The sequence below is a fragment of the Aythya fuligula genome, chromosome 3 (assembly GCF_009819795.1).
Source record: "Aythya fuligula isolate bAytFul2 chromosome 3, bAytFul2.pri, whole genome shotgun sequence".
Taxonomy (NCBI): domain Eukaryota; kingdom Metazoa; phylum Chordata; class Aves; order Anseriformes; family Anatidae; genus Aythya; species Aythya fuligula.
The window spans coordinates 70,562,177-70,575,437 of record NC_045561.1 but is presented as its reverse complement, the minus strand read 5'-3'; the positions used below and the strand labels follow the sequence as shown (position 1 = coordinate 70,575,437).

The 13,261-nt window shown below is 49.5% G+C and overlaps 1 protein-coding gene across 1 annotated transcript in view; it reads right to left on the bottom strand.

The window, feature by feature from the left end:
• Positions 1–535: 535 nt before the first annotated feature.
• Positions 536–13,261, bottom strand: part of FOXO3 (forkhead box O3) — a 77,177-nt gene continuing 64,451 nt past the window's right edge. Inside the window, exons 2-3 of the mRNA XM_032185516.1 lie at positions 11,671–13,106; positions 536–704 (exon numbers count right to left, since the gene is read on the bottom strand). Coding sequence (XP_032041407.1) covers positions 11,706–13,106 — 1,401 coding nt within the window. The 3' untranslated portion in view covers positions 536–704; positions 11,671–11,705. The remainder of the gene's footprint in view (positions 705–11,670; positions 13,107–13,261) is intronic.

Sequence of the window (13,261 nt, the reverse complement as noted above, 5' to 3'; positions counted from 1 at the left end):
CATGCTTGAACACGGGGGCGTACCATGAAGTTGAAGGAAAAGAATTAAGAAAGGAAAAGAAACAAAGCAACCCAACGGGCAAACAGACCACACGAGATCGCCTCCCTCTGGAATTCGGCCGGTCGCTTGGCGTAATGGATGCTGTATATTCGGAAAGCCCTGGTGGTGGGTTGTGATCGCTTTCTCGAGCGTAAGCAGTGTTTCAGATTCCCCAGGAAAGAGAGAAAGCAAAAATGGTCAAAAAAAATCTAAGGAAATCAAACTGGAGGCTCGGGGGAGGAGGAGGGCGGGCAGACAGGAAAAACCTCCAAAAAGAAAAGCCAACTTAAAACATCCCATAAACCATTAATATATTGAAACACCACATACTCATTGACAAGTAACTACTGTAAAGGCTACACAGTGTGTTCTCAACAGGATGGTGCTGAACATTGTCTCCACAGCAGGTGCTTGGCCATCCCAGAAAAGGAAGATTTTGCATACTTCAGAATGAGTTCAATTCCAAAAAAAAAAACGTAAGAGGAAAAAAAAAAAAAAAAGAAGAGGATCTTCACTCAGGTGTGGGGCCTATTAACAGTCTGCTTTGTTAGGAAAATAATGCAGGGTTCACAAAGGTCGTAAGCTGTAAACAGTATCACTGTCCACTTGCTGACAGCAGATTTGGCAAAGGGTTCTCTCTCTACATCTCGTGTCAGTTTGAGGGCCTGGAGAGGAAGAAAAAGAGAAGAGTGAGATTGCTACGTGTAGGAAAAAAAAACAACCCACAAATCTACAACAAAAAGCCACCCGAGTAAACCTCCAAACCCAGTGAGTTTGCACTGATAAGCAATTTTGATTTGTTGGCACCCAGAAGCTTCGACATACAGCAAAGTGCTGTCATGTAACTCCTCCTTAGTATCTGCCTCAGGTGGCTTCTGAAACTGGGGCCTAGTCCCCACCACCACCCAAAGCCTTGTGACGGCCTTCCGTGATGAACGATTGGTGATTTTTTACACAGTGTAAGAACACGGGGACACTTGCTGAAGCAACCCAAGTCGATTACAGGAATGTTTTTACTCTGTAAAATGCCCAGGAACATGTAGGGGCACTGCTGGCCTGATCTGGCAGCGCGGCTCCTGTGAGGGAAACCACCCGACGGGGTATGGTTCCTGCTCAGACTGTCCCCAGGATCCTCCTTTCTAAGGTGCCAGGCACTGATCCCACAATAGAGTTTTATTAAAATGACCTATCCCGATAATGCTGAATGATGGATGGGACTTTAATCATTTTGTCTGACGGTTATTAGAGCACCAGGGCGACAGCTGCTCCCCGCGCCATTAGGGGAGAGCTTCATTCAGGGTGGCTTAGGGAGCAGACAGATTGTGCCTTTCGCCCAAACAAAATTTGGCTTTAGCCTTAATTACGGGCAGGGTTTTGGGGGAGACTGTTGGACGAATAAAGGGATTTCCGACTGGATCAACATATTGATTTCTTCGTTTCCAAAGAGCAAATTAATGCTAGCCCTCTGCTAATGTGACTGTCTGGCAATGGCTCCGCTGGGTAAGCGTGTCCCCGTGGCCACAACAAGGTCACCACGAGTTCCCCAGACGGGCCCAGTAAGTCCCAGTATAACCAGTGGCCTGTCTGCAGACCAAACGAGCGCATCCCTTTGCAGGGAGGCTGGAGGCTGGTGGCTTCCCAAGGCCCAGGCTCCTCAGGAGGGCACGGCTCAGTCAGCACCCACGGGCTTAACCCGAGTGAGTCCTGCTGGCTCCAAATGGGGCCATTAATTAAAAAGGAAATAAGGAGAGAAACTCCTGAGTAAGTACCAGAGCGGTGTTTAACATTTAAATTAAAAACTTATGTAAAGCACAGTGCTACTGAAGAGGAGACAAAGGAAAAAAGAGGGGGACAGGCGATCACAGGCAGGATTTGTGTCAGTGGCTCTGCCCAGTGCTTCTCCTCTAAACCTTCGTGGGACTGGGGCTTACCCAAGACAAATGCATGGAGGAGGTGGAAGCTGCTCATAGCAGAACCGAAACACACTCGATTTTCACGGTTCTGTTTACGCAGACTTTGCAGATGGATTAAAAAACGGCAAGGAGTAGATCAAAGCCTTAACCCACACGCCGCTGCAGTCCGTAGCAGACCCACGCGCTCTCACTTTCTGTCTGACCACAAAAAGCCTCCATCAACCCTGAGTTAGGTTCACAGCACTGAACACTATGCCAAGCAGGGAAGCAAATGCTCCGGCTACATTTTCATGTAGCAGTGGTTCTCCACCACATTTTCTCCCGTTCCCCGTGGCATTAGGGAAAGCTGCGTATCTGCAGGGGAATCTCCTCCAGTGAGGCAGGACGATGCTGTCCCTTATGGGCAACAAGCCCAGGTAAGGTGCTGCAGTCCCCCTTTGTTCTGTTTTCTGGCCTTTACTTACTTCTGGGTCCCCTTTTGGGGGGAAAAAGCAACAGAGGCACATGCATGAGAGTGACTGCAAAAATATATGGAATAGAGGCAACGGGTAGATAGAAGAAAAGGGAAATCTAGCAGGGCTGGTGGGTTAGAGATCAGTGCTCGAAAGCAGTGCTGTGGCAGCAGCTGGGAGGTTGCCATGGCTCACTCACTGCAGCAAACCCATTCCCTTGGCTCTTACCTGCAGCACGGCCTCATTCCCCAAAGCTGGGGGGGACTCCCAGACAGAGGAAGGGCATCATTTGCCTACACTCCCTAAGCCACCCTCTGGAAAATTCACTTCTCCCTTAAAAAGCTCCCCAGCTCCTCTGCCAAACCTGAAGCCCATTTTCAATCATCAGAGAATGGAAAGGCATTTTAGACTTTCTCCTGAACTGTTTTAGATTTTTTTTTTGCTCAGTCTTTTCTTAGACTTTCTAAGAAAATCAGAATTTTCTTCTGAAGTGCAGTCACCACAACTGAGCTGACACCTGGGCTCGCACTGGAAGCAGAGGCAATCCCACTCTGGTGTTTTGACCCCTTGGGCACAGAAGGCTTGGACAAGACCCATCTGCTGGACATCAGAAGAAGCCAAAGTACTGTATCAAACTATAGCTTGTGCAACCACACATGCATGTGGTTGGTGAAAATGACAACTTTAAAAGAGAAACAGAAAAAGCATTAAATTAGGGGTAGTTTGGGATGAACTCTTGCTTCATCACTTCCCACAGACATCTGAGCCCTAGATGCTAAATCTGTTTATCCTTTTTGGTGGAAGAGAAAAGCAAAGATTTCTGTATTCCTTCTGTCCTTTCCTACGCCCTCCCATCCTCTACCTTGCTACTGACCTCCTATAAATGCTACTCTTGCCTTAATGTGTGTCTTAATGCTGTGATGACCCTCCCAGCAATAACATTTCCTCACCTCTGTCTCACATCACGTCTCCACCACCTAAGGGGAAGGTGGTCTCCCAAGCCCCTTGCCAGTTTATGCTCTATCAGACAAGCTCTGAAGCCTCATCTGCTCCGTGCTGCTTTCTCCCTTTGGTTCCTACTGCAGCACGGGAAATTCCTGCAGTGGGTTGCAAAAAGAAAAGGGATGTGATCCTTTCCTTGATTGTAGTACTTGACTCTGCACCCTCAACACACACCTCCTCTGTTAAGCAGCCCACTGAGGACCCGCTGGTTTGGCTGGAAACCTTGCTGAGTGGATATTGCATCTTGAAAAATATCACCACCCAAAGGTCTGTAAGACGAGAGTTTTCCCTGGGTGCCACTCAGTACGACTCCCCAGAGACAAGAAATCCCAATAACGCCTTTTACAAGTCCACAGAGTGTAAAAATGTAAACATTTTGAAGGAAACTCGTGTCCTTTTGTGACAGATATGCACTTGTTCCAGTGCCTCTGTCCCTTGCTTCTGTCATTGCCACCAGCAGTACAGCTTCTTCTTTAAATTGGGGTTAGGCTCAAAAGCAGGGCATGATTAGGCATGTTTACAGCCTTTTTGTTGTTTAAGTTAATATTCTGCCATAGGTTTTCACGGTTCAACACTGAAGAACACAAAAGTATTTGCTAGACCTGAACAAGGAAAATAACTCTTGTGGCCTTCTGCAACGACAAAGTTGCAGCGTGAGATTTTTCATAGAACCACAGAATGGTTTGGGTTGCAAGGGGCCTTCAACACCATCCAGTCCCAACCCCCTGCCATGGGCAGGGACACCTCCCACCAGCCCAGGCTGCCCAAAGCCCCATCCAGCCTGGCCTTGAGCACCGCCAGGGATGGGGCACCCACAGCTTCTCTGGGCAAGAAGAGAATAAAAATGCTGATGCCATGGCAGGTATGTCACTGTGCTCCCATTCAGGCCAAGCATATGCTGCACCAGAGTGGCACCGTGCCAAAATGCAATGCTGAGGTCAGGATGCAAAGTCCAAGGGAAAGCAGAGAGCTGGCAGCTTCATGCACTGTCTCACAAGGGCCTGAACTTTCAGGCATGTTGCAACTTCACTTTTCCTCTTTGAACTGTACTCAGAAAAATAGATTTTTTTTTTTTTTTCTGGTTCAGACTCAGAGAACAAGGGGAAAAGAATGGAAAGAGGAAGAGAGCAGCAGAGAACTGGGACATATGGGAGCTAAAAAATTGCTGTGCTGGTACTTGCACAGGCACGTAGAGCACGAAAGCGTATCCTTTCCTTCTGTGGCTGCTGCTTCTCTCCAAAACACGCTGCAAACCATAGCAGACAACCAAATGCTTTGGAAGTAAATGCACCTGCAGATGTCAAATCGTTCTCCCTGTGTTAGCTCTGCAACAAAAGGCTTGCCCGGGACCTCAGCGAGGTGCCACAGCTACTGGCATGAATGCTGTTCTGATAGACCTTCCTCTGCCTCCTTGCTCCTTGCAGAGGCCCGTGCTGTTCGTCGTATCTGTAACACCACTGCTGCTTGCTCCTGCACAACCAACCTGCAGCATCACAGAAGTTCACAGCTTGGCCAAAAGCTGGGCCTTTCTTTTCACACCCCTGTACAGAATAAGCCTCTGTGAAGATTTAAACTAGACTGCATGGCGAGGAGATGAGCACAAAATGACGTTAGCTCTACTGATCTCAGCACTTGCTCATCTAAATCTACATTTACCTTGCCACGCACTTTATAGTTTGTCAGGACAACAGGGGAAAAACAAAAGAAAGAGAAGATTTTTGCTCTTCTACTTTTCTGATAAACACGTATTGAATGTAATCTAATCATTAATACATTGCCATCTCTTTTATGCATGTGAATAGGTTAAAAAAAAAAAAAAAAGTCGAACTTTCACAACTGTTTATGAAGCTTTTGAAGAACTACTCTTCACAGAATCATAGAGAAGTCTAGGTTGGAGGGGACTTCTGAACATCATCTGGACCAACCTTCTTCTGAAGCTTAGGTTAGATTACTCAAAGCCTTGTCAAGGAAAGCCTGGCAAATTTCCAGCAAGGGAGGGTCCTCTGGACAGTTCACTTCCCACTCAAAGGTGGCCGAGGTCCCTTCTACCCATTTTACAGAGGAGAAGAAGACACCTGGAGAGAAATTGGCCCACCCATGCTCACACACTTCAAGGAAAAACAGATTGGGGTTTTCTTTATGTCTTGGGACCTGGTACTAAACCACCCAATCCACAGGAAATTCTGCACTTGTTTGCAAGAGGAGCAGGCTCGTACAGACGACACTGCATATGTCACTGTGTTGTTGCCCAAACAAAAAGACCATATGTTGTGCCACTTGTTTTTACACCTACAGAGATGCCAACGTGCAGCTACGCTGGCTTTCCAGCACAAGCACTGCTGACATCCAATTGCTTTTGAGAACCATCCACATCTGGCTGGGTTCAATCCCCTGCCCTGGTCAACCAAGAAGAACCAAAATGCTTGCAAAATATAACTTTTAAAAGGGGGAGAGGACATCAGCTGAATAAAAGGCCCATGGGAGCACTGGCAAAGAGACCTCTGCTGTGGATGAGAAGAGGATGGATAACTACTATACCTGTGCAAATACAGAGAAGGATTTTGCTTATGCCTTTGAATCTGGAGAACAAATGTTGCTTTCCAAGCTGGAGAGTAAAGGGTACCTACCTGACTGGAAACATCGTGAATTACGCATTTTACAGTGCCATGGAAACCTGCTATGTACTCTTTTTCTGAATGTCCTCATAGACTGTCTCTTTTTCTCTGCCAAGCGCAGGCCAGTAATGCTCACATGGATCACCGAGAAGGATTTCCACCAAGCTGATGTAAGGCAGAACCTCCTCTACCAGGACTTAGAAGTGTTAGGAGGAGGCAAGAGAGGCAAGGCCCTTCCTCTAAACCAGATCTTCTCTACACTTGTATGAAATACCTGTGGAAGCTGAGAGAAGCAGTTTGCAGGAGGAGGCAGCGCGAGGAAGAACAACGGGCTAGGTACTCAGCTCAGATGAAAAAGTGCACGAACACACGCTATTCTCCACAGCACCCTCTGGGAAGTATCCTTTTTTCCCTGGAGCAATCGCAGACAGCCTCAGCCACGCAGCAGCCTCTGTTAGCTGAGCCGTGTCCCCGTCCGCTTGCTGCCCAACAGATGTCTGCTCCGCCAGACTCCACAAGGGCCGCCCCGCGTGGTAATCTGAGTGGAAAAGCTGATTAAACGGCCCCACAAACCGGGCCGGAGCCCTGCCACCCAACTGCTGGTACCTGAGTTAATGGGGCCGGTGTCCCCACGTGGAGGCTTGATGGGGGGCAACGCTGCTGCGACCATCCTGCAGGAGACTCTCGCTCTCCACCTCCAGCACCAGGAGCCCAGGGGGAGGCTGTGCGAGCATCTATCCCTCACAATCTTTCTTCAGGCCAGGAGAAAAAGCCCGGCTATTTACTCACAGCACTGCTCAGCTGCATGCACTCCTGTTGCCCACGCCGTACCTGTGCCCTTTGGCTGTCATGAAGCTAAGACTCAAGCCTCTCCGCCTGTCAGCTCATCACTGTGGCTGAGCACTGAATTGCCATGAAAGAAGATCCTGACCTTTCCTCAGCTGCATGATGCTGTGTTTCTAAAAAAAAACTCTCTTATTATGCACTTCTTGAAGAAAATATGCTTTTTAGGGGGCTGTTTAAAGGCCCGGATGAAAAGGCAGAAATAAAAAAACAAACCACCTGTAACCAGCCCAGCTATTGGGCAAGAGCATGACCCGGGACGAACGCTGATCCTCAGCTCTAAACAATCATATAACGGCTCATTCACGTGAAAAAAGACATTTGCAAGACTCGTTCTCTAATGAAACCCAAGCGCTGCCGATCCGGGGAGGAAAGCACTGGGGAGACCAGTTGATGCGGGCTGCTCTAAAAATACCAGTTTGTGCTGTCATCTGGTGAGAGTATGTCATCCTGTAATCTTGGCATCTGCAGGGACAGCAAGTTTCTGCCTAATTATTGCTGCTGAATCACATGACAAAGCATGAGGCACCGAAATATGGATATATATATCGCAAAAACAGAACACCCAAACCACAGGACCAGACCACTATCTGGGCTTCGGCTGCCGACCGCTGAGCCTGCGGACAGAGAGCTGGTTTTGAGGGACCTTTTCCCTCGGGTAATAACCCGAAAACAAAAACTTAGGTTTAAATAAATAAATAGCCCAAGCTCTTCCAGGAGGAGCGAAGGGATCCATCACGTTCCTGTGCCTTCACCCCCGCTGAGGCCCCGCGAGCACCCTCCTGGCTCAGCCGGCCCGGCCTGGGGAGGAGCAGCCCCATCTGCTGCTGCTTCCCATCGACACGGGGCCGTGACAAGGACTTTCTGGAGCCGAGCTGGGGACAGTGGCCGCCGGCAATGCCACAGCAGGGACCAAGGCCCAGCGGTGCCTGAGGTGGCAGCAGTACAGCAGCAGAGGCTGCAGCTTCCCCACAGGCACAGGGCAGGCCCCTGGGGAGCCTGCTCGGGGCAGGCCCTCCCTGGAGTTAATAGGATACCTGTTCGCAGAGAAATACCAAGTTTTCCACAGGGATATTTTTTGCTCAAAGACTGAACTTGGCGCACGTGACGCTCGGCTAGTCACAAAACCACTTCTCAAAAGGCGGGCTGGCTGAAACAGCGCTGAAACACGAAAAGCGCGCCACCGCCTTAACCACCGACCTGTTAGAAACGGAGCAGAAGAATTTGCTCCTCTTGAACTGCTTCTGGATTTCTTCAAGGTAGCCGCACAGGAAACCTGTCGGCCCTGCCTGTGAGACCTCATTTTGGAAACTGAGAGAGGAGGGAGCGCAGCCATGGGGCTGAGGCAGCCAGGGTCCACCAGATCTGCCCTCCACGTGTCAGCTTTAACATGCAGAAAGCAAGGTTTGTGGAAAAGAATGACAATCACCCTCCTCGTGGCACGTTGTCCTGTCAGAGTGCTCTGATTCAATGGGGACAAACTGCATCCAAAGGGATCTCTTTACTATTTCAACTTTTAAGATGGTCTTTTAGTCATCCTCAGGCCTACGGGTTTGTCACTGGTATGAATTTTGCCCAGAAAGAGGCCGAATGTAAACGAACAAATCAGCAGCTAGTCCTAACAGATACAGACTAATGAAACACAAACAGGCCTTTTATTACATCTCCTGGGATTTTGATTTATCAGTGATGTTAACCATCAAATTCTGCGAACTAATTCAGGACACTGCTCTTAGAGACTCGTGCACTCCTACAGTAAGATGACTTGGGACTTCAGCGATGCTCGGGTAAAAGGAGTGGCTCTAACTGCTCTGTGAAGTATTTTGCTTCTCACTTTCAAACAAGTCAACGTGGCTTCAGCACAGCTCTGTTACAGCGCCCAGAGGGATCCGGCTAAATGGCACATTAAAACCTCTCCCAGAAGATGCAGCTAGATGAGTTTTGCAGACATCAAAACCAGCTCAAGAAGTTCCTGCCCTACTTGCACGGAGCCGCCCTCCACCCCCTTCCCAAGCCCTGCCAGCATCGCCGGCTGCGGGGCTCTCTCCAAAGCTGGATTGCTGGAATAACTGAGGCAAAAACAGCTTCTTCAAGGGGTTTTGATGCCAGAGCGGTTGCTGATCACCAGCTCCCCGTATATCCCCCATTTCTGCCCCAAATTGATGGGGAGAGCCCCCATCGGTTTGCTTGGGGCTGCTCTTCGGGTGAATACAACTCCCTTGGGCTGAGAAGGAGCACAGAGCAAAGAGCCAAAGTGGTGGGAACACCAGCAGAGCGAGGGAGGACCCACTGGGTTATAAATAAAAGGCATTCTGGAGAAAGGCTAGGCAACAGTGATGTCTTCACGTACTGATAAATGGGCTGAAGAAACAACCCGGTGATTACCTGCGTGGGTGACGGGCAGATTCAGTGCTCTTGGGAAGCAAGCAGGGATAGGGGAAAATCATGGCTGTGTGAATAACATCAGAAAAAAGCACATTGATTCCCTTCTTTCCTTCTTGTAGGAGGAAAATCCAAACGAATTTGGTTCTATATGTAGGGTACGTATAAGCTAAAGAACTGTGTATTTGGCTGCTTTCTTTTCTTCCTGAAAGCTGACTCCAGCTTTTCCCTTATTTTTCATAGAAAACACAGCCCTCTGAGGTATGCCAGGAGCCCATTGTGACTGCTTCACTTCGTGGAATGGATTTAACATGAGCAAGCATCAGGCTGTTCTGCTGAAAGTGTTTCCCAGCCTCCAAGCCCACAAAGCTTTGTTACTGGGGTCATGAAAAGCACTGAGAGGAGATTTTAATTCAGGGGGTCCCTGTGCTACAGCGAGGCAGAAAAATAGCTGAGAAAACAACTCAGGCTGATGACACCTGACTTCATGTGAGATGCTCCTACCAAAACGGGAGGCACTCGCTCAGAGGCCAGCTCTTCAGCGGTGATGCTCAGCAGAGCAGGACCTGTGGAGGTGAACCAGCACAGCAGAAATCACCTGCACTCACATCTGACACTGGAGGCACCCCATAGCAGCCAGTCCGGCTGCCAGAGAGAGAGAAAAAGGCTTCCACAGATGAGTAGACGTTAATTCACTGAGGAGAGCCATCTCCTTAATAAATCTGTCCTCTGAAACGAGGCTCCTTGCACACAAATGCATTGGATCCTCTCCTCTGAGGGCACAGCCTGGGAAGGATGAGGTGATTTTGCTCTCCCTGCATGGTGCAGGACAGGGTTGAGAGGCAGCTGGGAGCCCTGGCGAGGTGGAGTGCCTCCCTGGTGCTGCTGGTGGGTCTCCCCTGGCACCTTCTACCCACACACAGTAAGTGACGATGCTAAAACATCACCCTGCTGGAAGTGTGTCAAGCACAGCTGTCAGTAACATCTCTGCTTTAAGCAGAATGTACCCTTGGGTGTTTCACCTCAGGCAAAGAGGGTTTCTAAATCCACAAAGCTCATGCACCTGGAGGAAGAGGCAACTGATCGACAAACGCGACCTGCTGCAAGTTTTTGCTTCCCAATTCATGAACCACTTTTCTTTTCTCTCCCCTTTTCCTTTATTACATTATCAAGCACTGGAGCTGAAATAAAAGCAGAATTCAGCTGGTGCCCTGTCCTTGCCACGATGCCATCCCATGCACGAGTCCTCTACAGGATAGTAAGAAAGGAAATAAGAAAGTTGGAAGTCAGCTGCAAACCGAGTGAATGCCTCTTTTAGCCTCAGTGTTGGGATGCTCTGCACACTGTTCTGAAGTTAACACAATACTTTCAATAATTTATAGCTAACCTTTTATCCTACTGTGTTTTGAAATCTACTCCCTTATACTAATAAATAAACAAAGGAGAAAGGGCACTTTGTGTGGAACCTACTCGATGAGTCAGGGAGTATGTACGTGGAAGCAGGCAGAGAGGTATGGGCAGCAACCTGCAGAATCACAAAGGATGACAGGAACAACATTTACAGGCTCTGGTGTCCCCAGATGTGGAAAAGAAACACAGAGAAAAACCACAAAAATCTGGAAAAAATAATCTGAGGAGGCAAATATTTCAAAAGCACTGGTGTCAGAACCCAAACCTTAAGATATTCTCTTGGTGGAGTCCAAAAGGAAATGATATCTACACAAGTCCTGAGAGGGACCAACAATTTTTCTGCGTATTTAAAGCACTTAGAACAGGATGTTCCTGCGACCAGGATCCTACCTTTGTTATTTCAAAATATAATCCCTTGATTTGCCACTTTTCTTTCGTTAGCAATTACATTAAAGACTAAAACCAAACAATTGCACTAGCGCAGCTGTACCGCAGCAGCAGTACACCTCTAATTCAGCCCAGATCTGTGCCAGCACTGATCTTTCAAGGGCACTCTCCCTCCTCCCCTGCCGCAGTACTGCTGCACTGACTGCAAAGCCCCTCGCCCCGTGCCCGTGTAACACGGCTTGGCTACGTGCAGCATCGGCTGCAGAGACGGATCCACCTGTTGCGACTTCAAAGAAGGCAAGCTGGGGCTCTCTGATTCCTGGAACCCACAAATATTCCACCTGGGTTTGCCTGATTTGTCATTAACATTTCTTATGCCTAAATTAAGAAGGACACGTAGCATCAGATGCGTGCTGACATGGTGGCAGCCGAGCCGCTTTTATAGCTTAGCCTCATTTCCCTCCACACCTCCGAATTTTTCTTGGTTGTAGCTGTTGCATACCAAAACACAGCAAGCCATCACAAGCCCAATTAGTGCCATTAGTGTGCGCTAACAATTAAGTGTTTGGTACAGACTCCAATAAAACTACGGAACCCAGCATTTTAGCACATCCACGGGGCACTGACCTGTTTGCCCATTTTTCCCTGTTCTGAAAGATCCTTCAGCCTGGTACCCAACTCTGTGATGAAGCCTGTTTAGCACCAGTGAAGTTCCCCACATTCAGACTGACAACGTTCTGAGCTGAGATGAGGGAATCAAAGTTAAAATCCAGCCCATCTGCATCCATGAGTTCACTGCGGATGATGGACTCCATGTCACACTCCAAGCTCCCATTGAAAATATCCAGGTCCAAGTCACTCGGGAATTTCTCGTGTCCCATGACCGGGAGGTTCACGCTAGAGGAGTACAAAGAGGAGCCTGAGAGCGGGTCAGAAAGTGTTTGCATAGACTGGTTGACGGGCGACTGCTGATGTTTGGAGGAACCCAAGCTGTTCGAGTCACTCAAGCCTATGTTACTGATGGAATTGGACAAGGCACGGCTGCCGCTAAGAGGAGAGTTGTGAGACTGGTGCTGGTGATGGGGCAGGCTCTGATTGACCAGACCGCCCTGGCTGGACTGCGCGGCAAACGACATCATGGGGTCGTTGCGGAGCATGATGTTCCTGCGGGAGTTTTGGGCGGACACAGCTGTGCTGGCTTGGGACATGAGCGGGTCGGACTGCGTCATCATGACATCGCTGTGGCTGAGCGCATCGGAGGCGAGCAGATCCTGCAGCGTCTGGTTGTTGTAATGGGACATGGAAGAGAAGGTGGCCTGCTTGTTCTCCTGAATGGTCTGCATGGGCGACTGGCGGAGGGAGTTCAGGGACGAGGGCCCGAACACGGCGTTGTTGAAACTACTCGAGGGGGAACCCAGCCCCGAACCTTTGGAACCATACGGAAAGCTGGAGCTCCTCTGCATCATCCCTCCCGTGGGTGACTGCTGGGAGGAAGGGAGTGTTATATTGTCCAAGAGATCATCCATGAGGTTATCTGTCAGTCCATCGTTCAAATTCATTGTCCCGGCCATATCAGTCAACCTAGGCAACTCCACGGTACACGGTTTGTTTACCGAGGGGGACAAGCTCGATGGACTGCTGTACAGCATGGGAGAAAGCGGAGCGTCGTCGTCTTGAACATCATCTAGCTCGGTGCTTGCCAAAATGGGGGACAAGCGGCCGCTTATCGTACTGGCGTTGGAATTCGTCCGGGAGCGAAAATCCGTCCAGGCGTCCAGCTCATCGCTGCTGCGGGACGTTGGGCTCCCCGGCCACTTGGAGAGCTGGGAAGGGCTGTCCTCGCTTGCCTCCTGGGCCGTTTGCAGGGCTGCTTTTTTCTTAGCCGCCCGCCCTCTGCTCTTGGTGTACTTGTTGCTGTTGTCCATGGACACGGCGCGTCTGCGTGGCGCCTTGCCCACTTTTCCGCCGTCTGGATTGATCATCCACCAGGAGCTCTTCCCGGTGCCCTCGTTCTGCACCCTGATGAAGCGGCTGTGGAGCGACAAGTTGTGCCGGATGGAGTTCTGCGGGAAAGGAAGAAAACGAAACGTCAAGGCCAGCACTTCTTTTGCTACCCCAAAACCTCCACCGCAAAACCAACATCACATGAAGACCACATCGGTAAAAACCACGGGCCCTGTAGGACATCACTGTGGGTTTCTTGGGTGGTGGACCAAGC